General features: G+C 39.9%; 2 protein-coding genes across 3 annotated transcripts in view; one reads left to right on the top strand and one right to left on the bottom strand.

The window, feature by feature from the left end:
- Positions 1-363: 363 nt before the first annotated feature.
- On the bottom strand, positions 364-19,668 carry LOC140244507 (uncharacterized). 2 transcript variants are annotated; one of them, XM_072324137.1, is made up of 10 exons: positions 19,571-19,668; positions 17,412-17,562; positions 15,536-15,649; positions 14,491-14,649; positions 12,350-12,483; positions 11,418-11,517; positions 10,850-10,950; positions 9,722-9,903; positions 4,501-4,641; positions 364-1,644 (listed from the first exon to the last, which is right to left on the bottom strand). In XM_072324137.1, exons 2-10 carry the CDS (start codon positions 17,493-17,495, stop codon positions 1,526-1,528), a joined length of 1,134 nt encoding a protein of 377 aa, XP_072180238.1. In that variant the 5' UTR covers positions 17,496-17,562; positions 19,571-19,668; the 3' UTR covers positions 364-1,525. The 2 variants fall into 2 exon arrangements, with proteins under 2 accessions (XP_072180238.1, XP_072180237.1); XM_072324136.1 differs by lacking the exon at positions 19,571-19,668 and having other exon boundaries at positions 17,412-17,989.
- A 389-nt stretch (positions 19,669-20,057) lies between these two features.
- LOC140244157 (uncharacterized) overlaps positions 20,058-27,947 on the top strand; it is a 40,113-nt gene continuing 32,223 nt past the window's right edge. The window contains exons 1-3 of the mRNA XM_072323786.1: positions 20,058-20,098; positions 24,348-24,500; positions 26,027-26,111. Of these exons, the coding sequence (XP_072179887.1) occupies positions 24,426-24,500; positions 26,027-26,111 (160 nt within the window). The 5' untranslated portion in view covers positions 20,058-20,098; positions 24,348-24,425. The remainder of the gene's footprint in view (positions 20,099-24,347; positions 24,501-26,026; positions 26,112-27,947) is intronic.

Raw genomic sequence — 27,947 nt, 5'->3', positions numbered from 1 at the left:
ACTTCCGAATGAATTCACTAGAAATCTGTAATGACCATTTCCCTCCATCATACAGAAGATTCAAGTCTTATTATTCTGAGGAAAGGTCTTAATTACCTACCTCTACAATAACCAGCAGATGAAAGGAATCTCATTCTTACTGTTGCAAAAAGGACATACACACTTTACTAACTTGTTGTTATTGTACATGTACTACTTGGGGTGACTCAAAAGCTGTGGTCATACTGGCAAAAGATCGCAAAGTTAAAGATCGCGATCTTTGGTCATCCATCCACACTGGCAACCAAACTTCTTGATCTTCTAAGTTCTTGAAGCGGGCCACTGGTGTGCATGTGCTAGAAAGATGAAATAGCTGGCAGCTGGTGATTGTGACACTACAGTGCACACCTGTACATTACAGTGACCATGCCCTTCTGAGGCACGGCCCGCAAACAGATGGTGGACTGGTCACATGACAAACTTCGCAAAGTTTCAGCCGGTGGCGTTCACACTACTCAAAGATCAGGACGATTGGCAGAGGTCGGGAAACATCCCCAGTTTGTGTGATGGGAAGTTTCGCGGGAAGTTTGAAGTCACACTGGCAAAACTTTGAGATCTTTAAGATCGGCAATCCTGAACTTGCAATCTCTGCCAGTGTGACCATGGCTACTATCTCAGTCGATAAAGGGAGTACACTGTAGTAAAAAAACTCATTGACTTCTGTCCATTTTAGGCCTCACACTTTCCAATTTATAGTCAGATTTTCTTTTATTCTGACTCCACTGACAATCAAATGCTTGACCAACTCTTTGGTTGTTAGTATTTAAGGGACATTAGACAAAAAAGGGGGGAAGGTGCAGTTGGGTGTGCAATTTTATTGTAAAGTTACCAACTGCATATTTAAACTGCATATTTGAACAAAATCTCACCATTGAACAGCTGCATACATATTACATAACATTCACTTTAATGCATCTGAACTAATAAGCCAGTTCGGAGTTAGCTCATGGGCACATTGGTCCCAATGACCTTTCTTTTTTCTCAGTCGGTTAGGGGCACTTCACTCGTTTTAGAGCGACATAATGCGCAAGCTTTACGTAACAATTTATGGAATTCATTGATCCTGTTCTAACAAAGAACGAACTTGCATAGACCAGATGACCAGAATGATCCGTCAATTAACCTTTGGGAAAGCATCCATCTCAAATATTTTGCATTGAATGTATTAACAATCTCTTTCTATTGATATTGCCAAATACCACTTTTGCTGTCAGGTGGATGTGCTGGCAAGCAGCAGTTATATGGATTACATGAATAATCATTACATCACAGATGCTTATCCCAGTGAATCTAAAAACCAACATGCCTGTTGGTACAAATGACCTTTCTTCTGCTCATGTGCAAAGTGGAACTGCGCTCTGGCTTATAACTTGATGCACTTCTCTGCCACAGAGCATTAAACATTTTTGGCCATTAGCTATGGAGTTGCATCATTATGAGAAAGCCACTAAATCAATGATGGGCCATTTCTATAGAAGCCTCGATGCTATTGCACGACAGGCACTTTGTCCGTCAGTTCCATCCAATCAGCGACCTTGTTCTCTGCGGAGGTTTTGCCATCTACAGCGGACGACATGACACCACTGAAGAGGTCAAACCAGCCCCCTGTCACAACCAAGACACACAGAAATCATGAATGTGATAAGGAGACATTCTTATCCACTTGTGAAAGGGATCCTACACAGAGGTATACAGTGGACTCCCGTCATAACAAAGTCCTCAGGACTGGCAGTTTTCTTTCGTTATATCGGAATTTCGTTATAACTGAACAAATAAACAATAAAAATACCTAGAGTGGATAGTGTTGTGGCCTAAATTTTTACTTTGTTGTAACGGGAATTTCGTTATAACCGTGTTCGTTACAACTGGAGTGCACTGTATTGCCAAAACATTCCGTACATATCATGTTGCATAGAAAGTGAACACTCACATATCATATTTATATCTTACAGGTGAAGAACAGTTGTAGTAGGAGTGAAATGTTAAGCCCCCGTTCCACTATCACGATTTGGACCTCGATCTGTCCCGATCTAGCAGATCAGGAGAGAGCGGCAAAAGCGTACGGGGATCGGAAGCATCGTAGCAGCAGCGTGTGGAGGTCGGGGTTGGAGCGGGCAGTTTTTCAGATCGGGAAGAAATTTTGAACCGGTTCAAAATTTCTTCCCGACCTCCGCGATCAAAATTGACATATTTTTGATCGTACGGCAAGCGGGGAGAGCGTAGTGACAGCGTAAACGCAGCGGGGAGAGCGTAATGACGGCGTAAACGCAGCGGGATGAGCGTAACAAGGTCTTTCTGAGCGTAGTAACATCGGCACAAGAACGGGAAATAATTTTAGCTGTAATTTTCGAAGAAGAAGAAGAGATGAAGAAAAAGAAGAGAAGAAAGCAGCGAAGCAGCTACCCAAAAAGCGAAGAAAGAGAGACTGCACGTGATGCTGAAAGAGGAGGAAGAGGACATAGCAAAATTTTGAAGAATATGAAATCATCTACAACTGGAGGAAGACGGACTATAAAAGCAAGGACATCAAGAAAAATCCTTTGAAAAATCAGCACGTCTTTGTTTATACAATGCATTGCTGCAAAAGAACCGTGAGTTGAGGAGGCTCTTCAAGTTCAAGTTCAAGTTGATTTATTTCACTTCCAACAAACAAATAATAAAAAATACAAAGAAACGCTCATATACACAGACGTCATGAAATCAGTACCACAATGCGATGAACAGAATAACATTGTAAAAGAGATACAGGCAAATTATCAACAGAGATACAAATAACAGTTACGTCACTGTGGTAAATGCATACAAAATATTGCTGGAAATGGAGGGGACTGCTAAAAAGCAGAGCTTGTAGTGTTAGAATGCAGTCCCCTCATAGAGAAAAATATATAATTGCAAAAAACAACAACAACAAATTTCCCTAAGCGGTAGCAAAAAAAAAAAAAAAGACAGACAGAGTAATACACACATACATGCACACATATAACGGACGCACATTAACAAACACATGGCGGCTCTCTTGTAAGGAAAAATTGATTAGAGGATAGAAAGATATAGTAGTGAAGAAGGTAGTAAGTCTGAGGTGGACAAGGGGGGGGGGGGGAGGAGGGGAGAGGAGAGGGAAATGGTGGGTCATAACCAGGGCACTGGAGGCACAGAAGCACGGGCTCGCTGATAAAGAAAGAGTAGTGAGAATAACGAAGCAACAACAACTTTAAAAATCAAAAGTAAAAAAAAGAAGAATGATCTTCGAGGTCCACCTAGTATATTTCTTCGGTTCTGCATGCTAATAAGTTGACTGACTGCTGACCCACAGTCGAATCGGGGTACATCGGGGCACATCGGGCACTTTTCAGCTCTCTGAACGGGGTAACAGCGTGATAAGATCGTATAGATCGTTCAGAGCGTAGATACAGCGTGCATTGATCGGATAACATCGGCAACATCGCACTAACAGCGTAGCTACATCGTTCTAAAGCGTACCGGCAGCGGCAGAGATCGCAATGTCTAATTCCCGATCATCGTAGTAAGAGCGTAGCAAGCACTTGGTAGTCGTAACTGCAGCGTACTTAGAGCGTTCTAACATCGTACTGTGTCCAGATCGGCTCAGGTTTTACCCGATCCTTCCCGATCTGAGAAAATTGTCAAATCGTAGCGAGAACGGCATAGTGGAACAGGGGCTTTACATTCTGTACTGGGTATTCTCAAGCATATCAATGATATCAATAAGGTGTGGAGGAAATATATATATGTGTACCTAGTTAAAGGCATTATGTCATTCATAACATTTAGCTTAGAATGATACAGCACAACATTTCACATTTCAGAGGGCAAGTCTGTATGTTTTTTGTTTTGTTTTTTGTTTGTTTTCTGTTTGTTTTGAAGTAGTCAAGAACAGAAACTGCTAATTCTGAGGCAGGTGGATGATAGGTCAAAATAATGATGAATGTAAATTTGGGGATATTGCTCACGACAACAAATACTCACAGATAAGTCACCACTATGAAAAATGAGCAACAGTACTTACTGTCATTGTGAAATTTGCTATAAACTAGATGCAAACTTCATGAAACTTTCTATACCATAATTTAAGGTACAAAAATCACAGTTCACTTGGAAATGGCCAGAATGTTCCCAGCTGATTGTTCAAAGAGTAGCTGCTGCCATGTTCACTGTAATAACTGTTTACCGCTTTATGGCACGGAACCCAGGACAGGCCAGGGTACTATAAACGAGGAATGTTCGTGTGCATTTTAATTTCGCAAATTTCGATAGAGCCAAGAGTCGCAAAATTAAAATGCATGCAAAAGTTCTTGTCCAAACTATATGCATTGAATGTTAGAGGCAACTCGCAAAAATTTCATGCCGCGAAAAAGGCTGTTGACTCCAATTTGCGAAAAATGCATGCAACGAAAATATCATGTTTTACAGTATACACTTTTTGCACATCTCCAGATGCCTCACCTGTGTGGATGAATAGAATTTTCTTTCCCTTGAATCTGCCTGGATCCTCCCTCATGAGGCGCATGGTGTGGAAAGCTGCCTTGCCTGTGTAGCAGGGGTCTGTCAGGATTCCTGTTGTCATGGCAATCTCCTGGATACACTCTATCAAAATAACATGAAATACACACAAACCAACTACTATATACCGTATTCGCCGGTGATAAGGCCGCAGCGCCAGATAAGCTGCATCCCAACTTTGGTGATGAAAAACAGAAGAAAAAAAATCAGTGGGATTTTGTTCTGATCAAAACTTAAATTACTTTTCTACATTATCTTTTTTTTTTTTTTTAGAACAAACTTTGTTATTTCTACGTGTTTCCACACGTTTATCAAGAATAACAATAACAATCGGCACATTGCATAATCTCATGTATGACTATGTGTGTCTGTAAGGAAGGTGATTCTCCAAGTTGGAGAGACAATGCAGTAATTTGCTTGTGTTGGCGTACAGGCCTCACCCCGACTTTACTGCTTTCTTTTTGCTAAAAATAGTGCGGCCTTATCGCCGGCGAATACGGTAAGCTGTTATTTTTGCTAGAGTTTTCTAGACCTCTGTGCTTACACCAGTGTAAAGAGGAAATAAAACCAACCAAGCTGATTATTGATTTTAATTCATTGAGCACTGCCCAATTTGTATCCCAACTCTTAATTCATTTTATTGAATCTCGCAAATCACTGCTGGACTGCAAATTCAACAGCACAAGAAATGCTGCCATGAGCTAGGGTAATAAAGCACTTATGATAACCTCTGTGTCTATTCGCTAAAACAGATTCTTGCTATAAACGTCTGTGACCTCCTCATTCGTGGAAATATCTGTACGCGAAAATAGCAGCTTATAAAGTAGTTCAATACAGATGACCACAAACGGAACGAGATATGAAACTCGTCAGACTGACGAGTTAGGTGATACGCTTGGGGTTATCAGATGTCGGTCCTCTGTGATCGACAAAGAAAAGAATGTGATATAGGCACCTTGAAGTTATAATTGAGTTTGCATGCAAAACCGTTTCCCTAACCTCTCGGCCACGGGACATCCACGGAAATGGTAAGGCAAAAAAGAAATGTATAGATATTACAGGGAGAAAAGTCAATGTCCACTCAACCAACGTGGCCGCGTGAACATGTATTGCATTGCTAGACGGAAATGCGGCCTTGTAACTACTGATGTCGCTATGCCATTTCTGGCAACTTGGGAAAAATACGTGCCGTAAACATAAAACCTATAATCGGCTGGTTTTGATACCTTGCCTTTAATCACAATTTTCAGTGTGATGACGTCATCAAAGTACAAAACAATGATGTGGTCTTGAAAGACAATTGTTCACAGTACAACACCTTCGTCGTCGTCATTACATATTATGATCAGTTTGACAAAGTCAGCCTGCAAAATTTTGCAGCAGTCGAAGCAATATGGTCTCCAACACAAAAAAGAGGGATATGGTGTGTGTGTGTGTCTGTGTGTGTGTATAGGTGCGTTTATATACGAATGTGATTTCTACATGGACGAATATGTAATACAAAATTGAAGAAAAAAAAGTAAAATAGCTAAGTATTTTGTTTCGTGATCTTGTGGGGTTCGAACCCGCAACCTCACGTCTCTGAGACGTCGCCTTTAACCACTCGGCCATACGTCTCGGCGAGAAAATATGAGGAACGTAAACTTATGTATGTGAAAGATGAATCAGGAATCGTTTTGTCCACATTCCATTCTCATTTTCAGTTTTAAACTGCAAAATTGTCAAACTAATGAGGAGATTTCAAAGAATAACATGCATGATTACTGCAGCTTATTGTCTCAGTTACCACACACTTAAGTTACAGAGGAAATGGAGCAAAATCATCTGAGATAAAGGTGCTTAAACGTTGTCAAGTCAATGCACATTAAAAAAAAAATCACCTCCCATAGACATAACACGTAAACTTGTCTGATTTTGAGTCTTTACCTTTAATAACAATTTGAAGTATGATGGTAAGTCTTCTCGAACCAAGAGTGTGGAACGTAAGCTTCTACGTGAAAGATGAATCATGACGATCACCCGTGACCGACACATCTTCAAAGGGATCAGTTATTAGAAGTGGAAGCCCTCGTGCCAAGCATATTGTCTCAGCAATTCCAAAGCAATGATACCCTTACATTTATGCATACCATAATTTCCCTCTGAAATCAATGGTAGGTATATTCATGTACAATTGCTTGCCTTGTCCATAAACTTTGCTCTACAAAGTTTCAGTGAAACGTGTCATAACATAATTCTGTAACTCCATTAGACTTCATAAAGAAAGATATATCAAATTGAACGCTTAGCGCGTATAACTAAGGGGGATTTTAGCCTGATGCTCTGTTCTTCACTGCTCAGATACCAACAACACTCATTACCTACGGCTACGTATAGAGAAACAGCCATGACGAAAATAAGTTATTCCTTTTCTTTGGCAGATAGACACACAACCCCTTTAAACCACACTATAATTGACATGGAGGTACATGAAAAAGTTCATTACTACTACTAAACGGTGATGCCTTCTACTCATGTGGCACAAGATACCTCTATAGCAACATTAAAACCTGTCTACAACTCCGTTATTGCGTCAAACAATAACATCCTGGAATTTCAAAGAGATGAGCGAGACGCCATACACCTGGCCTAGAGTTAATTCATTCAGTTGCCATTCCTACTCCAGTTGAGTTATGCAAATTATTTTCCGACCTGTATTGTGACAATATAACAGGAACAAACGTAGAGAAAAGGAAAGAGAAAAGGAAAGGTGGCAAGCGGGGCACTGTACCAAGGGCAGTTTAAACAATACGTATGATAAATGAAGCAAATCCAACCTCCAGCCTCCGACAAAAAAAAAAAAGGAACTTGAGCGACTGTGTGTCGTGGGGTATTATAATTGATAAGATAATACAATAAATGACATCGATCGGAATAAAGCTGAACTGCCAAAAGAAACACAAAGAAAGAGAGAGAGAAAAAAAAATGATAGAGTCCTGCGGGTCTCGAACATCTCGTCCTAAGGTAGTGCATAATGACCATGCAGCGCGCTAAGTGACAGCCACACGGCTGTACCGAAGATTGGATGTGAAATTTATCTTTATTTTATATATATATATATATATATATATATATATATATATATATACATATATATCTAAAATATTTATACCATATACAACATGAAAAAGTTCATTACTACTACTAAACAGTGATGCTTTCCATTCATGTGGCACAAGATACCTCTATAGCAACATATAACCTGTCTACAACTCCGTTATTGGGTCAAACAATAACAACCTGGAATTTCAAAGAGATGAGCGAGACGCCATACACCTGGACTAGAGTTAATCAATTCAGCTCCCATTCCTGCAAGTTATTTAAACGTACATGTTCCTACCTATCCTGTTACAGTATAACAATAACCAATGAAGAGAAAAGGAAAGAGCACACGAAAGGTGGCAAGCGGGACACTGTAACAAGGGGCAATTTACAACATTAAGTGTGACAAAATTAATGAAGCAAACCCAATCTCCAAACTCCAATACAAAACAAGGGAAATAGAGCAGCCGTGTTCACGGGTTACGTACACTTGATAAAATAATACGATAAATGACATCGGAGTAAAGCTGAACTGCCGAAAAAAAAAGAGAAAAAAAGAAAGAACGGATAAAAGTCCTGCGGGAGTCGAACCTCTCGCCTTCCGGTATGGCATAATGAACAACCAGCGCCCAACCGATTATGCCACATGGCTGTCCTGAAGATCGAGTGCGAAACTTAAATCTAAATACTATCGTGACAGTGTTGACTTGTGATGGCGCTATTCAACTTCCCACAAGTGGCAGCGTGGATTCGATCAATATACAGTTGCAAAGAAAAATTGGGAATCGTTCCGTACAGATTGCATTCTCATTTTCAGTTTTAAATTGCAAAATTGTCAACCTGATGAGGAGATTTGAAAACATAAAATGCATGATTACTAAAGCTTATTGTCTCAGCTACAACATGTTTATGTTTCAGAGGAAATGGAGTAAAATCAGATGAGGTAAAGGTGCTTAACCGTTGTCAAGTCAATGCATGGTTTTAAAAAAAATCACCTCCCATAGACATAACACGTAAACTTGTCTGATTTTGAGTCTTTACCTTTAATCACAATTTCTAGTATGATGACGTCATCATATTTCAAAACCATCACATGGACTTGAAAGGCAAATGTTCAAAGTGCAACATATCTGAATTTGGGGTAATATTGAGCTTAAACAACAGAGATACGAGCAAATGAATGTCAGAAACAGTACCTCAAAAAAATCAATTCCACTTTTTTTATTTAAAATGACGATATGATGACGTCATCGCGTTTTCCTGCCAATACTGATACTTGGAATGTTATTTACAATTCATATACTTTTGTTATATGCAATAGAAATATAGGGTCAACGGACGATTTAAAGAACTATGGCGAAATAAACAAAGACATGTTTTTTCACTATATTTGCAGAAAGACGCGCACGCGGAATTTCAACTTTGACGCCAGTGCATTCCTTTGTTATGGGTCGAAATCGATCGGAAATCAATGGATATTATTACTCAAAGTATCAGGAATCCAAATCAGTCAAAAATATTGCATTTTCATGTTGCTTACGGGCTCTGCGCGCGAAATTGCGCGGACGGACGCGCACGCGAGAAAATGTTTGAAACGCTTAAAATTGTCTGAAACTTCGAGATTTCCCATTGGGAAGTCGTTTTGAGCCTTTTAAAATTTTGACGCGCGCTTACGCGCGCCTAATGATGACCTGTGTAACTAGCGTTAAAAAGTAAGATAGAGCGTGACCTGAACTTCATGTCCACCGAAAATGATACAGAAATGACATCTAGTTATGAAGTTATGATCGATCATGTGACAAGGTCCGAAAATCACAAAATGGCGCCTAGATGACGTCATAGATATGTTACTGTCATGAAAACCTTATTGTGGCTAGATTTTGTCATGAGACATGTTGACTGAAAATGTCATGTTATTTCGTAATGTCATTCTTGAGATATTGACGACACAAAATTGTCCAGAAAGAAAGAAGAATAAAAAAAAATAAAGAGAGATTTTGACAATCACAATAGGTGATACGCTGATAGCGTATCACCTAATTAATCAGTATAAATTACAGAAACCCCACATCCTGATCTTTACCTAATTCCTCTGGTGTCGAGAGGCCGTATCCAATGCCTTTGGCTCCCTCCACAATGTCCATGATGTCTGCAGCCTTGACCCCCGATGACCCATCGCTTGCCTGGAGGCCAAGGTCCCGTAAAATCTGGTCAGCTTCAAAGTGAAAGTATGCAGCATCCCCCAAGACTGCCATGCCATGGATCCTGAAGACAGAAAGAGAAATAAAACATGAGTTTAAATCAAGAATATCCCATCATAATTATCACCCCACAGAGAACAGACTAAACCTGTTTGGGTGATATCTTGTGTAAAGACTACCTGTACACAAAACTCATCATTTTCAAATAAGAATACTTCAAATTTAGCTAGACCAACAGTCACATGACTACCTGTGTAAAGGGTCACTTTGATTGCAGCTGTTATAGACAGGTTTCATCTGTGGTCATCCTACAGAATTGAAAGTTGATATGCAAACATATGCAGATTCAGATATGTATATAGTGAGAATCATGGTCTTAATTTGGGAAACTGGAAAAAACTAAAAAAATCATTGGATACTGAACTTTTAAAACTACCAGTGAAAAATTTTCCAAACATTAACTTTACAAGCAGTTACTAGCAGGTCTTCTGTACCAATCTAAATGGAAGATGGTTCAAATTAAATGTGCCCTTCAAATGCTCATCAAAGCCATAAACTTTTAATCACACTATTTTTGCTTGTGTAAGTGTAGTCTGCAACTGAAGAAATTCTTCCTTGTAGCAGTAAAGTGAAGTATAATAATAATAATAATAATAATAATAATAATAATAATAATAATAATAATAATAATAATAATAGTGGCTACTTGTATAGCGCACAGGTCCACTTTTCAGTGCTCATGGCGCTTCAAAAATGAAAAAATATCATAAGTATGATCAATAAAGAATATATTTGGCAAAGAAGTTAAGACTTGCAATCAATTTAACAGATGAATGAAGAAGGCCTGCACATTTGAATTTGAATTTAAAATGTAAAGACCAAACTGCTGTAGGTCACATTTTCTTCTTCTTTTTTAAACCACAGAAAAAATACATTAAAACAATGAAGATATGTCTCACATCTCAAACATATTAAGATAATGTCACTATTTCATATTTTAACATCCTCACTTCAGATTATTTCCGGTCAGGAAATTCCCAATGGCAAGTCCTGTCACCGTTCCTGAGCTTCCCAACGCTACAACAACATCTGTGACTTTCTCAAGTAGCCCCTGAAACAGTTCAAGCAGATAAATCCTTGCACATGCATCATCAAAAGTCATAAACCACACAGTCACTACCCCCTTGGGGTTATGTTTTCAAAGTCATATGAATTGATTCTTGTTTGACAGACATCACTTGTCTAAAATATATAGGGGCATTGCCACTTCTGCCACTTCGAGCACACACTTGTCTGGTTGACATACTACAGCATTCAGTTTTGTACTGGGTAAAAATCAAGCATATTTGACTGATAACACAGTCCCCACATTTTCAAGTCTCTTCAAAATCTTAAAAACACTGGAACATAATGATGGATGGATTGTCGTTTCTTGATGGCTGAACGCAAGGGAAATTTGAGCCGAAATTGCGTTCTCATGATAACTACAATCTTCAGATAAGATTTGGTCGACATCAACAGAGTTAGAAAAACATGGAAGGATACTGTTTTTTATCAGAGATAGGGGATATTAATGACCTGTGACACTAGTTCCTGGAAGCAGTCAATGTATCCCCACACACCAACGGAGTTGGACCCGCCCAGTGGAATGGCATAGCTCTTCTTCCCACTTGTATCCCTGCAAGCATCATGAAAGAGAATGTTTTTAAATATGGAAGAGACCAAAGAATTATGAAAATAGGAAAAGCATTTGCACAAACACCTGCCAAAGTCCTAACCCAACAAAAGCAGGAAGGGTTAGGGCAAAATCTTCCCCTTGTTTAAGTCTTGCTGTTAATTCTTTTTCATTCTTTTCTTCTTCTTTTTTTCAAGCAAAGTATTGAGCCACACACCTCTTTTATTTGTATCTCCACCAGCGAGATTTTTTTCTTTTTATTCTCAACGTATACTTTGATGTGAAGATTAACAATATCTAAAACAGTTAAATCATCTGTACCACCTTACAAATGTGACTAAATTGTACGTGTTGTTTGAAGATTTGTGCTGTTCCTTGACTATTTTGTAATCATTAAATATTGCCTTGTGTTGTGATATTCAACTTTTTACCATATTCCGCTTGATGTTATATGAGCATATACATTTCATTCTACAATGTTAATTTCTATGGCTGGGAGCAGACTTTGTCATCATTACCAAAAAAAAAAAATATGAATCTAAATCACTGTTCATATGCTCACACACACACTACTCCTCTTTTTTTTTTCTTTTTTTTTTAAATTCAAATTTTGTTCAGTGCCACAAAATTCATGTTAACAAAAACAAAACATAACAATGCACAAAGACAATCGACAATATACACAAACATTGTACAGAGATACGTCAATCTTACAGATCTTACATTTTAACTCATTTGATCAAACACACACATAGGTTTTTTGTTCCTGTTTTGTTCTCTTTTTTTATTTCCTTTTGGAAAGGGGTGGGGGGGGGGGGGGGTAATGCCAGCTTACTTAATATGCTCCTGCAGCTGAGTCATTCTGGGAAGGATTTCTGTCTGAAACGAACATTCGTGTGGCACCAGGTAAAAATTGCTGCCCACCATCCTGTCCAGCAGGGTGTTACCAGTGAACTGCCCTTGTAGATCCTGCAATCATACAACACAATATTTTACTCTGTGATCACATCAATGACAAATTAAAACTTGTTACTGGCAGGTTTGATGAGATGACTACATTCTGATTACAGTTAACCATATCTCAAACAAAGACAAAAGACAGAAGCATGTTAAGCAGGATGTCATAACATAACTAACATTTTTCTGGAAATGATTATACATGAATGTCTTTGGACGGTGTATATTACCCAATACATTGTGGGTGGCTTGTATGATAGAATATATACCAGCCAAGCGCGCCGGAACACTTCTGGTTTTTGGGGGGCAAAATCTCGACGGGGGCACATTATGTGACGATGTAGCGAGCGAGCGGGGGGTAGAAAGGGGATACCCCCTCCTACACACACACACACACACACACACACACACACACACACACACACACACACACACACACACACACACACACACACACACACACACACACACACAACACACACACACACACACACACACACACACACACACACACACACACACTGTAGGGAGCAAGCGGGGGGGGGGGTAGAAAGGGGATACCCCCTCCTACACACACACACACACACACACACACACACACACACACACCCACACACACCCACACCCACACACACACACACACACACACACACACACACACACACACACACACAAACACTGTAGGGAGCTTTTGCAAAACAGAGTCGTGTTTATAGACCATTTAAAAAAAAAAATTAAGGAATTAAACATAGTAAAAAATAATCAGTGCGAAGGATTATGATTATTACATACGGGAGTACATAATAATGTGATGGTGTGAGATCCTCGGCGAGGGAGCGAAGCGACCGAGAGGGGGGAGGGTGTGGGAGGGGGAAAACCCCCTCCCACGGTAGGGACTTTTTGTAAAAACAGAGTATAAAAGTCACGTTTATAGAGCATTTAAAAGCAAATTTCTAGGGAATTAACATATTGAAAAAATCAGTTAGAAGGACTATGATCATAACATATGGGAGTACATAATAATGTGATGGTGTGAGATCCTCGGTGAGGGAGCGAAGCGACCGAGCGGGGGGAGGGTGTGGGAGGGGGATAGGCCCCCTCCCGCGATAGGGAATTTTTGTAAAAACAGAGTATAAAAGTCGCTTTTATAGAGCATTTTGAATTAAATTTCTGAGGAATTAAACATAGTAAAAGGAATCACTGCGAAGGACTATGATAATAACTTATGAAAACTTTTCATTTTACTATAAGTACGGGCAGAACGAGCGAGCCACTTTCACTTTGCCATTTATCTGAAATGTACTCATTAAAAGCTTGTTCGAACAATAAAAAATATTCTTATACTGCTGGAAAGCAAAGAAGAAAATGAAAAATGTAAGATTTACTTAAGGTATGTTTCAGCGGGCACACTCGAGGACACGAGGCTACCATCTATACACTTTACTCATAATTAAGTTACTATTAGTGTATAGATACAATAATGTATGTTGTTAGTGTATTATAATTTTCGCCCCGTTAGGGGCGAAAATTTTGCATTTTCAGTCATGAAATTACAACATTTAGACAAGAAATATGCCTTTATTGTTCATTTTGGTCTTTAAATAAGTGATTAATTATTTGTTACAGGGGGCACTTTGGGGGGGGGCAAAAACTCGTTTTGCCCCCCCAACATTTTGTTTGGGGGGGCAAGTGCCACCCCTGCCCCCCCGCTTCCGGCGCCCTTGATACCAGCAATGCTGTACACTGGCACTGGTCCGACGGTCCCTGACCAGTAAAAAATCACTGTCGCACCAGTAACTTTTTCAGGAATAGACCAGTAAAAACTAGAAAAACTGGTATCTACTCGTCTGACATACAGGTCGGACCAGTAGAAACAAAAAGTTAGTGTGCAACCCTAATATGTACCATATACACACTCATAGTTTACGTATGACCTGCCTTGGGTACATATAAATTGATCTGTATATAATTTGCATACAACAGGAAGCAGTTAGATTTCCCAACTGGTCCAGGACTCACCCTGGTCCTGGACCACAAGAAGAGGTGGCAGTCCAGTCCTATCTGTCGTGAGGCGATGGCTGTCGCTCGACAGTGATTGGATCGCACCCCACCACACGTCATGATGACCTCACAGCCCGTTTCCACTGCATCGGCCAATAGGAACTCTAGCTTGCGGATCTGCCAAGTCGAGAGAACACCAGGAGGAATGAGTCTCAATAACGAAACCACAATGTGAAAAATCATTTGAAAAATCCAACTTTACTACAACAGACTAGTTTCATACATAACTTCATAACAATGATTGTTCCTCACAATCAGATATCTTGTCAAGACTTACCCGACATAGCAACAAGAAGGTACGATTGTATTGAAATGCATCGAGAATGTACAGGTAGATAGAATAGCTTGTTAACCCGTTGAGGACGAGTCCCAAGTATACTCGGGCAAGTGTCTATAGGAAATGCGTGTTGTAGCAAAATCAGCCCGTCCTCAACGGGTTAATATGTTCTCATAGAAACAACTATTTTAAATTTGAATTTATGATTTCTTAGAATTCACAAACTCCACTACCTTGGTCCTAAGCCTAGAAGAATAGGAGGGTTGGGATTATAACATGTTACAGAATATAATGAAAGAGCATATAAGACGAATTCAAAGATTATTTGACGAAAATTGGTTTTGAAATGACTGAGATATCCAAAACAAAGCAATCATACTAAAAGGTGGGACCCACCTTTTACTAGGATTGCTTTGTTTTACCTTGTTTTTGGATATCTCGGCCATTTCAAAACAGATTTTCATCAAGTAAACTTTTATTTCTCTTACAATTGTATGCTCTTTAGCATTTCATATGTGGCTTCTATTCATCTTGAAAAAAAAAAAATTGAAAACCTGAACCATCATCTCAGCCAATGCATCCCTTTAACCCATCGAGAATGGACTGATTTTGCTACAACACGCATTTTCCACAGACACCTGCCCGAGTATACTCGGGACTCGTCCTCAACGGGTTAAACTACATAATTCTTGGACAAGTGAAAGTTAGGTCACGTTCCAGCCTTACCTTGTTCCCTGAGAGAACACTGCCGGTCATGTCATCTCTTTTCAACAAGACCTGAAAATCTTCCGGTATCCCTGGTAGATGCCATCTTTGAATTGGTGTATTCCGGTTCGCAAACTTCAAGGAATTAAAATAAAAAAGTGACACCTGTAATATCATTTCGTTACACTAAATGAAGCATTGATTTTTGTTTTGTTTTGTTTTGTTTTTCGTTTATATGCTAGGCTACCTGTGGTTTGAAAACTAAAGATTCTTTGATTATACACTGTACGGCTCAAGTTATAATTTTTAACAGTGGATTCAATTACAATGATTGTCTAAAGACCAGTTCAACAGGCACATAATGATACATTGACTTAACTAATGCTTGGTTTCACATCTCCTCAGGCATTCAGTGTCATATTATAGTTGGTCAGACTACTTCTATCTCAATCTACTGATCTATTTTGCGTGTACCGGTACCATTTTTCTTGTAAAGTTTGCTCATGGCTCATTCTACTATCATATTAAACTTAATTAAAATATTTCTGTTTATTTCTTTTATTAAAAAAAAACACTCCCACCTCAACAGAATAACACATAGACCGATACACATTCAGCTGGGCTCCAATTTCATATGTTGCTCTATAATTATAGTGACTCTTGCTGCAATATGGCAAGTGTCATGGAAATGAAAGTAATCCTGCTTCCACTCCAGCAAGAATTAGGAATCTGCTATCATGTATTCATAACTGTTTTTGCTGGGTCACATATTTGGCCATCTTCACAGGTTATTTGGAGGAGGGCCGGCCGTCTAGTGATGATCATGAAAGCACATAATTTCTCACTCAGCACTGGCTTAACACCTAAAAATTCCACTGACCTCCTCTGTCTGTGCAGCTGTGTAGTCTGACTTAAACATACTTATTTCACCAATGCAATTTAAAGGGGATGGCTAATAACTGATCAGTGGGAATCAGTGGGAATGCTGGAGGATGAGTGTTCCAATCCTTGTTGGATTCATTTAAGAGTACCGGTACATTATATATCTATTGTTGTGTGAAAATTATTTGCTTCAGAATGGTCTCATATTCAAGTAATACCAGTATACAGTTTAAGGCCCCGTCACTGTACAGGCATGCTAACCTGGAAACATTAAACTGCACATTACTTGAATACAATGAGACCATTCTGAAGCAAATAATTTTCACACAACAATAGGTATATAATGTACCGGTACTCTTAAATGAATCCAACAAGGATCGGAACAATCATCCCCCAGCTTTCCCACTGATTCCCACTGATCAGTTACTAGCCATCCCCTTTAATAATCTTCTTCTCCTGTACAGTGGATGCTGCTGATAGAGTGCTTTAACAGTGTTTTTACCTCCGCCAAGGGAGGAGGTTATGTTTTCATTACCGTTGGCCTGTTTGTTTGTCCGTGCGCAAAATAACTCAAAAAGTTGTGAAAGGATTTGGATGAAACTGACAGGAAAGGTTTAAAATGACACAAGTAAAAGATTATTAAATTTTGGCAGTGCGTGATCCAGCAATTTTTGTGCATTTTATGAAGGATTTTCGATGTTTCTGCAGGTAGGGTCAATGAACTTACGAGTTCAAGCTGCGCATTTTTGAGGTTTTTATACAGGCACTAAAGTGCATGCTCTAGTTTCTGCTGGGCGAGGCACAGTGCAGTTGGAAGTTGATGACATGACAAAAGGCTTCTACAGTATATTGGGAAATCGGGTGATTTGTAGCATGCATACTTATGGGCAGGTGGAAATCACTGATCTCTATAAGAACAAGATCACTAGCTGCTTGGCGGAGGTCTGCGCTCTCAGAGTGCTTCTCTAGTTAATATTGATTAGAAATTTCTAATCACTTTTTAAATACAACCAACCTGGATCCTGTGCTTGGGAATGAATGTTAATCTCGATGCCCAACTTGGGGGTTCATACGGGACAAGAGGGTAATTCGAGTTCATGATCGTTGTCACTTTAGTAGGGTCTTTGGGACGATTGTAAATTTATAAGGCCTCTGCTCTGAGCCAACTGAGGAACAAAGAACACATCAAAAAACACAAAACTAAATTAAAAACAGGACTGGTTGAATGTCACAGCTTGTGTCATGTATAATCAGTCTACTCCTCATCGACCACCTATTTTTAGATTGACCACCCTCGCCCAATGGCTTTCTCGCGTCTAACATAAAAAATATGTATGGGGTGGGGCGCAATACGCTGGAACATTCGAACACGAATACAAATCAAGAAAAATTATGGGGATACAGCAGGTAAATAACCTGAGGAAACAGGAGGAAAAAGAATTGAAGAAAATCCTCATTAGTAATACACGTAATTATTGGTAACATACCGGTAGTTGCCCATTCACTGGATTTACGTGCTTTTCAATGGGAAATGGGCGGTCGATTAAAATGATGAGCTTGCGCCGGTGTACAGTGAAAAATGTCACTTGTGCTTGTTGCCAAGAACTCCGCGTGTACGGTACGAGTCAACAATCTGAACCCTGGATATGAATCTGCGGTATTTTCTGCCTCGAGTGGAATGAAATTAAGATGAAACTGAGAGATATTTTCTAAGATACAAGGTATTCATTCAAAAAGTGGTCGATGATCGAGGGGTAGGTCCAACTACACAAGTGAGATGATGAAAAGCTAAACTCAAAGAACTAAATCAATTGTACAATTATATAGGCCTAGGTTCAAAATAAAAAGCATCAATCAATCAAATCAGTCAGTCAAACAATCAATCAGTCAAGCAATCAGTCAATCAATCAATCATTCAATTAACAATTAAGTACCTAATCAACACTTTTTATAAAATGGCGGTATTTTCTGCCTCGAGTGGAATGAAATTAAGATGAAAATGAGAGATATTTTCTAAGATACAAGGTATTCATTCAAAAAGTGGTCGATGATCGAGGGTTTACTAGGTCCAACTACACAAGTGAGATGATGAAAAGCTAAACTCAAAGAACTAAATCAATTGTACAATTATGTAGTCCTAGGTTCAAAATAAAAAGCATCAATCAATCAAATCAGTCAGTCAAACAATCAATCAGTCAAGCAATCAGTCAATCAATCAATCATTCAATTAACAATTAAGTACCTAATCAACACTTTTTATAAAATGGCATATAGGATGGGGGGTTGGGTGTCCGGACACTCAAGACTCTCGCGTACTGACTTGCTTATTCTACTTTGAATATGCATTTACGCGCAGCTCCTCACTGACAAACAACTGTTTATGTAGGCGCGTCATTGTCAAACCAGACGCACTTTACAGTACGCGTCCGGTCCCACAACCTGTCCGGACACCCAATGACTGGGTATACTAACTTTGCTATTCTTCTTCTTCTTCTGATTAAGTCTGCCTCCTTCAATAGATTGAAGATTCTTGCAGACTGGTGCTATTTACATTACAATTTATTTACAGATATTTAATACAAGCACATAGAAAATTTGACGAAAATAACTAGCCACTGCACTGTGATCAACCGTTAGACGATTTCGAAATGATCCCACAGATGGCGCTGAAACAATTTCTGTTAGCTAAATGAAACATGTTACCATGGTTACCGGAATTTAGTCTACTCTCAAAACTAAACCGTATTGGTAAGTTAACCGTTAGGCCTACTACATTAGAATTCTAGAACTACTCAGGGAGGTCCTCTCACCTCCCTGAACTACTCAGGGAGGTCCTCTCACCTCCCTGAACTACACTAGAGAAGACCTTTTTCATTTTTTTTTTTTTTTTTTTTTTTAAATCTAGATCTCTAACTCTGTTACTCAGTACTCTGGAAGAACCTCATGCTCGCTCTCCACCACCACCACTGGCACAGTCCTCTCTAACAATTTGCTAACGTTACTTCTACTAGCTCCAGTAAAAACAAAACAAAAACAAAACAAAACAAAACAAAACAAACAAACAAACAAACAGAAGTAGGGCCCTAACATTACACTGTAGATTTTAGAGCTGTCGAGATGATCATAATTTTAAGTTGAGATAGAGTTTTATAGTGTAAAGTTTTATACTTTTACCAAGGAGGTGATCTGGGCTGCCTGGAAAGGGATGGAGCTCGAAACGCGAACGGGCAAGTGTAAGCCCCTTGGTTGGGTCAGCCTGCCTGCGCGCCTGGGTGCGGTGAGGGTGTGCTGCAGTCCACTGGTGCAATCAGTGCAGTCTAGGAGGAGTTGTTGTCATTCCGTCGAATGAAGATAAAGTATGGAGTGCTATATTCTTAATTAATTTTTATATAGCTGAAATGAAATTTGTCATATATGATATCATTGAAAAATCACTTTCATGTTTTATTCTATAAATATCTAGTATTTCAAACAATTCTACAGACTGCAATTACGCAAGAAATTACTATTCTAGAAAAACAAACAACAAAAATAAAGGCAATTTAAACTTTATTGTTGGTTTTTCATAAGCCGAGTGGCTTTTGCACTGACTGACTGCATGCACTGCACTATCAACAACGCGTTAAGTACGTGGAATTTTCGCGGCGCGGCCACGTAGTAGTACACAGTGTCAGTAGGCAGGGACGACAACTTTATAACTGGGTATGTAACTTACTAAAATAACAATCGTATTTCGTAGATTTTGTGAATTGTTACGATAAGTACGAGTTTGTGGCGGCATGCTGTTGCTGATGTACCAGGGATGTCATCGTGATCGTGATTAAAGCAATGCTTGCCTTGATTAGAAACTTTGACACTTTGTCTTTGCTGGGCAGTGACCGTCCATGGATGGTGACTGGTGCCAGCGTAGTGGTGGTGACTGATGATATGATTTGTGAGATGATCAGCTGATCAGTGTCACGTAGTGATGACCTGGTTGTTGTGTCGTGTCCCGAGTGTCAGTGATACTGATAGCGAGTCATGGAAGTTCTTTTAGAATTAATCTCTAAATTACTTTTACTGTTTTAGACAATCCAGCTAGTACCATACTAAGCATGCCATCAATCATGCAGTAACTACACGCAGCCGCTGTCGCAAAGCGACCGCACAGCGGTCTGGTCAGGCTAACTTAGTTTTTAACTAAGCAGGTACTCACTACAACTAGCAGTAGTCAAATGGTAGTATGGTTGAGTGTCCAATACATTGACACCCTAACGATTTCGATCAATAGAAACTGTTATAGTGTTATCTTACAATTTGCCTAAAATTGTACTCTTATCTCATGTAAAATATTAAGGCTGCGTTTATCTTTAAAAAAAATCTTAGGCAGAATCACGATCCTTTACTTTACATGTTTGAGGCATTTTCAGGGGTTAAATGAACGCAACCGTGTTTTCAAACGCGTTTAGAAACGCCGTTTTGAAATGCCTTTCAAAGGGCGTTTTGAAACACGTTTGAGACTACAATCGCCGTTCTGTGAGTAGATAAACGCGATGCTGTTTTGAAACGCATTTATACCGGTACCTCAAGGTCAAATCCCACCTAGCTGTTTCCGGTTGTGCTCTCTAGGCCTACCCATTATTTGTGTGTGACTGAGGAGGCATGTTTGGTGGTATGTAGTTCACTAGTTGACCTTTACTTCCTGGGTCAAACGACGCAAAGCAGCTGCGCAGTGACACCACTGGAATCGCGATTGTATGATGGTTAGATAAACGCAGCTCCCCGAGAATCGCGTTTCAAACCATGTGTGCAAACACCTTTCCAAACGCGTTTTGAAACGTGATTCTCTCTCTCAAGTTAGATGAACGCAGCCTAAGTTTAAAGAAAGCTAAAGAAAATGGCAATTGTGCAGTTCATACGCCATATGGCCCTATATATAGTATAATCGGTACCTCATTCCCCTTATTACGTCAAGTTGCTATCCCATGAACCACTGTGCACTGAGCAGCTGGTGAAGTTCTCTTGCTGCATGGAACACCATTTGACAAGTGATAAGGTCACTGAGTAAAAGGCAGAAAAGCCCGCCTCACTGCTCTTCTCTAGCAGTAGCTGTGTAGCTGAAACATCGAATACTGTGCGATCGCGATAATCCGTGCCTTTGCTATCCGCTGCAGGATTATCGAGCTTTACTTTTGTAATGTACATTGCAGAAAATTGCCATGATCATGGTGCAAAATGTGAGAAAGTTGGCAGTAAAGACTGTAATACAATAGCTTCCATTTCTGAACATCCTGGCTAGCCACAACAGTTGCGTGAATATTTTTATGCCTGGAGCCGTCATCCATCCCGACCCCATCACGAATTGCGCTAACCTCCTACGCGGGCGAGGCTTGTGTGTGTGATACACAGCCCTGTCACCGTACACAAGTGCATGCTTTGCACAGCATCTGGTCGGGGCCGATGGGGCGAGTAAATCGGTAATTGTGTAGACGATATAAACACAACAAACTGATGAATCGGGATAAGATTTTGGATTTTTTTTTTTTTTTTTATTTCACAATAATTTCACCAAGGCAGTGGACATAATGTCCTCTGCGATAGGTCAATTATTGATCCCCTGCTTGAGATAATAATGCAGCGGCCACTCACTTAAAATCATGAATGAAGGATGAAAGTTTACAACTGGTTGCGTTCCGTTGTGTGCCAATGGCAATGCACAGCTCCCTGTTTGTCTCTTCTCAATCACACCGTGCAGGGAAGGGCGTTCTAATAGAGCAACCATGTGGCGTACCGTAACAAAGTGCTTTCATCACGCACACTCACGTTGACACTACACACACTGCATCCCAACGTAAAATCTCCCACACATGCACACAGCACAGTATTGGAACACATGCTCTCGAACCCGTGGTGCCTGATAGCTACTCGAATTCGCATGCACTGCTCGATTAGGGTAAAATCTTGCTCCAATAATATAGGGTGGTAAAGTGCATAATAAATACTCTGAATTTGACATAAGCACGTAATAAAAATACGATTTGCGGTACACACTCCAAGATAACTGCTCCCTAGAGCTAACACTTATGGTGTTATTTTGACGCACTCATTTGTGCCGTAATTTTGAAACCAACACCCCTACCCTATATTGACAATACATGTGAAATGCACTTAATTAATGCTTTTCCAATGTGCATTTGGTATCATTGTTTTGCTGTTTATTAGCTCACCTGAGCCAAAGGCTCAAGTGAGCTATTGCGATCGCCCTTCGTCCGGCGTCCGTCGTGCGTCGTCCGTCGTGCGTCGTCCGTCGTGCGTAAACTTTTACATTTTTATCTTCTTCTTGAAAACCCCAAGACCGATTTTCCTCAAACTTGGCAGGTAGCATCCCTAGGGGGTTAGGAACTCAATTTTTTAAAATGGGCACCATGCCCAACCCAGGGGGCCCCCAGGGGGGCCCAAACCCCCCAAAATTAAGGAATCTGTAAAAATCTTCTTCTCTAGAAGCAGAAGTGATAGAGCTAAGTTAATACTATGAGTTAGTACATTGATGACTGTAGTTTCAAGTTTGTTCATGGCAGAATCAGGGGTGCCCCCCTTGGGACCCAGGGGAGGGGGGTGGGGAGGGGTCCTAATGGGGCCTAAATTATACATTTTCATCTTCTTCTTGAGAACCCCGTGACCAATTTTCACCAAACTTGGCAGGTAGCATCCCTAGGGGGTTAGGATCTCAATTTGTTAAAATGGGCACCATGCCCCACCCAGGGGCCCCGGGGGGGGGGGGGGGGGGGCCAAACCCCCCAAAATGAAGGAATCTTTAAAAATCTTCTCTAGAATCAGAAGTTATAGAGCTAAGATAATACTATGAGTGAGTACATTAATGACTGTAGTTTCAAGTTTGTTCATAGCAAATCCAGGGGTGCCCCTCTTGGGGGCAGGGGGGGGGGGGGTTGGGAAGGTCCAAATGGGGGCCTGAATTGTACATTTTCATCTTCTTCCTGAAAACCTCATGATGGATTTTCGTCAAACTTGGCAGGTAGCATCCCTAGGGGGTCAGGATCTCAATTTATCAAAATGGGCACCATGCCCCACCCAGAGGGCCCCAGGGGGCCCCCAATCCCCCCAAATTAAGGAATCTTTAAAAATTTCGGCCCTTATTGTACATTTTCATCTTCTACTTGAGAAGCCTGGTCAAATTTTAGTAGAGCTGTGAATAATTTAGATTAGTGACTGCGTGAAAGGTGAACTTGCGATACTCGGGTGAGCGCTAGACCCGCGGGTCTCTTGTCTTGTTTATTATCTGGTTTTTCAGTTATATTATTTGGACATCCTCAAATCCCCAGTGAAGAATGCAAAACCACTGCGCATAGTCTTATACGTGAAAGTTTGTTCTTTACGCGCAGTGTTATTGAGTATAAATAGTGGGATGTCGGTTTCAGCATACAGTGTCGATGTGTTGGACACCTGCCATACTACAGTTAGTAGATCTATACTGCAGAACAGGCAGAATGTGTTGGATGGTTAGTTGTTGGGAAGCATTCACTCACTCACTCTTTGCTAGCTATCACAATGCACACTAGCTGCCAGCATAACTGCACAATCTGAAATTGAAGCTATGAAGTGATCCATCTGGCGATATCCTTAAGAAATCCAAGTTTAGATCCTTCCCTGTCGTCCATAAATGGTTAGACACTGTTCAGTCTTTCCTCTATTGTTCTCTGTCTCTCCTACTTAGAACTCATGACATTGACATTGTCTTTTACATATGATTAGGTTGCAAGATATACTAAGTAATATACATTGTACTTATTCAAAGAACTATCTTGTTCAAATCATGCACCATACATGTGTATCCATAATGATGCATTTCTAAATTCTACTGATAAACATGATATTCACAAACCAGTAATCTATGAGTCAAGTGTGAAAGACCACTTTGTTTTGTATGTTATCTTTCACCCTCCTGTTTTTATAGCTGATGGTTGTACCCCTGTCCTGGAAACGTGATTCCACACCAGTCTTTCAGTGTATGGCGCGACAGTTGTAATACGAGATGTCTGAAGGCAAAGCAGCAATGGAGGAAGGAGGTGACACTAAGCAATCCCCAGCTCCGAAGCAGCAGGGAAAGGTGAGCATTTTCTTTTTCAAAATGGAATAGTTTGCTTTGTGTTTTGTCTTGTTTTGTGTTCTTTTGTTTTTTTGTTTTGTTTGTTTTTTTTTTTTGGGGGGGTGTTGACAAAGTGTCATGCTACTTGAATAGGTGATCTATCACTTGGTCTACTCCAACTTCGTCCAATAGCCATTTAGGGACAACCCACATGGTCTAATCCTGTTTCGTCTACAACCAGTTCGTCTAATGACCATTTAGTCCAATTGCCACTTAGCCTCATTACCAGTTGGTCTACTTTCAGATGGGCTATGTCCATTTCGTCTAATACCCACAGTTTATTAGACAAAATATGAAAGAGTCCAAGGAGAGAAAATTGCAATTAGACCATCTGGTCATTAGATGAAATGATAATTAGCCAAATTGGGCTTTAGACCAAGTGAGAATTGGACCAAATGGGAATTAGACACAATTGATAGTAGACTACAGTTGAACCTCTCGTATCCGGACAAGTCGGGACCGGGGCTCATCCGGATAAGGGATTTGGCCGGATACGGGAGACTCAATGCTTTATACATGTACATATACATACACATGTACTGATGTAGCCCATTGTAGTACCACATGTAGTAATGTGTATACTGCAACCTTTTCATTGTTACATTTGGGGATGTTTCGGGATGTTGAAATGTCTGAAGGTAAGCAATTTGTAAGGAAATTTGATGCAATTTATGGTAATCATAATTGGAAGTAATATGTAATTCATGTGTGTTTGGGTAGGAGTTCTCAAGGAGTTGGGAATCCTCCTTTCTTCCAGTAATTATTAAAAGAAATCACGGCGAGATTGCGTCCGGATAATAGAGAGATCCGGATAAAGGGAGGCCGGATAATAGAGGTTCAACTGTACATGTAAATGAGATTTAGCCATAGTGGTGTTAGACAAACTGGGAAGTAGACCATCTGATAGTAGACCAAGTGGCAATAAACCCTTGAATAGCATAAGAGCAGGAACATGGGAAATATACTACTGTATATGCAGAGAAATCATCTTATCTGAGAAATTGTAAAGAAGTGAAGTTCACTGATGTTGGCTCAGCCAAAAAGAAAAAAAAAATAATGGTAATGATGATAGTAGCTAGAAAAGCAGCCCTAAAGCCAAGCAGCTAATTTCCACCCATACACACATGCTGAAATTGTCCAATTTCCCAATATAGGAGCCTTTTGTTAACGTCATCAGCTTTCAGCTGCATGGCGCCTCGCCTGAGCAGAGCATGCGCTTTTTTTTTAGAGCTCAAGGACCATAATTAATTCCAAAAATCTACATACATGGCACTATGACTACTTGAGATCAATTTATGTACTACATGATGTGTTACTATGAAAGTCATGTGAATTTCCCCATTAATGTTTTTCTGGTAGCCTCTTGACGGCTGTGTGAGTGAATGCACATGATGAGTTGGCATCAGTTTATCCTACTTGTAAAGTATTGTACCCAGTATCCAGTGTGATTAGTCTTCACACTCCACTTGTTTCTTTCTGCTGTATAGCTTGAGAGTCTTGCGAAGGAGGATCTTATCAAGTACGTCAAGAAGCAAGCTGCCATCAACCAGAAAATCAAGGCAAAGTGTGATGGTAAGTGACCACAAGAAAACACAGAGGCCCGAATTTACGAAGGTGGTACAAATGAAACCATGGACAAAAACCATGGAGTGCCAAGTGTCGCATAGAATATTTTGTTATGAAATCAGTCATTTTTTTGATGAAATGATTATTTTGTAATGAAATGACAACATTTTGTAACTAAATGATCATTTCGTCCATGAAATGATAATTTCGTTAACGAAATGGTCATTTTGTCGACGAAATGACCAATTTCGTAACGAAATATTCCGTGCGACACTTGGCGCTCCATGGTTTTTGTCCATGGTTTAAACCATGGTTTCATTTGTACCACCTTCGTGAATTCGGGCCAGAGAGTTTAAATACTTTTTGAGAGACATGCATGTGAGACTGACTGATATGTCACTCAGTTGTTCGCAGGAAATCCCTAAAACATCTTCACTTCAGAATAAGGTGTTATAGCATTACTGCCTGTTTGTGCCACTTGTACCTGATTCGAAAATAGGGAAATTATTCCTGTCCGTGTAATGAACAAGCAATTACTCATGCAAGTTAACCTCATTTATTTATACACAAATTTCGGCACAGGAGCACTCCTAAGCGCTTTGACTTGTGTCCATCTGAAATGAGTTTGTTCGTACAGAGGATCACTGTACACCGAAACCAGACGTGAAATGGCTGACAGGGACATAACTCACAGGGACATTTGCGTGTGTGGGAACTTTTAAGTTATGAACTGATAAATTGTATGCTCGGCATGCACCGCACACCAATGCCGGAATGATAAATTGGAATGCTCTAAACGTTGGTGACCATGTATACAGAGGGCTTGAGGAGCACTTCTGAACGTAGACTCCAGAAGGGCATAACTTTAGAGCAGTTCATGATCCAATTGTCTGTTCATACAGAGTATATGGGGCTTTAGGAGTGCTCTTAAAATGCTCTAATTGCCCCTGTACACGAGTAAGAATGAAATGTTAGTTGCCCAACTCAAGAATTTGGTTCTCACAGGCAAAAGCAGGCAAGTAGAGTTTGTAGCAGCCCTCTGATCTGCAGAGTGTGAGGTTACCATTTTGTGAGAGTAACTTTTCCATCAACATCATTTCTATCCCATTCATTCAATTTGAACCCTTAGATATTATCATTCACTAAACTTCATGTACCGGTACGTAGATGTGCCTCTTGAGTATAGGGCCCATGCATTAGCCCTACTTACAAACCCTCTTCCCATCGAAAAAAAAAAGAAAAAGATATATATATAAAAAGGATATTTACAGTCAACTGGATTATTTCTACCATTCACCAAAAGGAGTGTTACACAATGTGGGTCATAATTTGTGTATTCCAAGGTTTCATTTCTGGTCTCTTCATTTTTAAGACAAAAATGCTCTTAACTCAGACATCAACCAAAAACTGCATAGATTATTAGTAAATGATTATCTCTTTTCTAGTTCAATCATCATTCCCACCTTCTTACTTGCACTGATTTCTAAATGCACTGTTTTTTAGAAACAAAAAATATGCAAGCAGGGTAATGGAAAATGACACTAATTTTTTCTTCGGTGCCCCCCCCCCCCCCCAAGGAAAAGGAATTCAGCCATAAATGCTAATCTCTGTCAGTAAAGCACATTATATCAATATCAAAGTCAAAACTGCTTCTCTGACATTAATTGTACTCCTGATGCTTTCTGTGAAAATATTTATTTTGTTTTAAATGCTTGCTACAGTTTCCTAATCATATAATGATTATGAGACTGTTTTGTTTATTGGGTGAGCTTTTAGACTACAACTATTGTCAAATTCGATAATGTGATTACAACATTTGATGTGATTTTAAATCAAGGAGAA

The sequence above is a fragment of the Diadema setosum genome, chromosome 21 (genome assembly GCF_964275005.1).
Source record: "Diadema setosum chromosome 21, eeDiaSeto1, whole genome shotgun sequence".
Classification (NCBI taxonomy): Eukaryota; Metazoa; Echinodermata; class Echinoidea; order Diadematoida; family Diadematidae; genus Diadema; species Diadema setosum.
Note: the sequence above shows the minus strand (reverse complement) of the source record. Positions and strands in the feature narration are given on the sequence as shown.

Coding starts and splice junctions, on each gene's coding strand:
- LOC140244507 (XM_072324137.1), bottom strand. CDS start 17,495: ATGAACTCGAATTACCCTCTTGTCCCGTATGAACCCCCAAGTTGGGCA. Junction 15,650..17,411: donor TTCCCAAGCACAGGATCCAG/GTTGGTTGTATT, acceptor AATTCCTTGAAG/TTTGCGAACCGGAATACACC. Junction 4,642..9,721: donor CTCGACACCAGAGGAATTAG/GTAAAGATCAGG, acceptor TTATTTTGATAG/AGTGTATCCAGGAGATTGCC.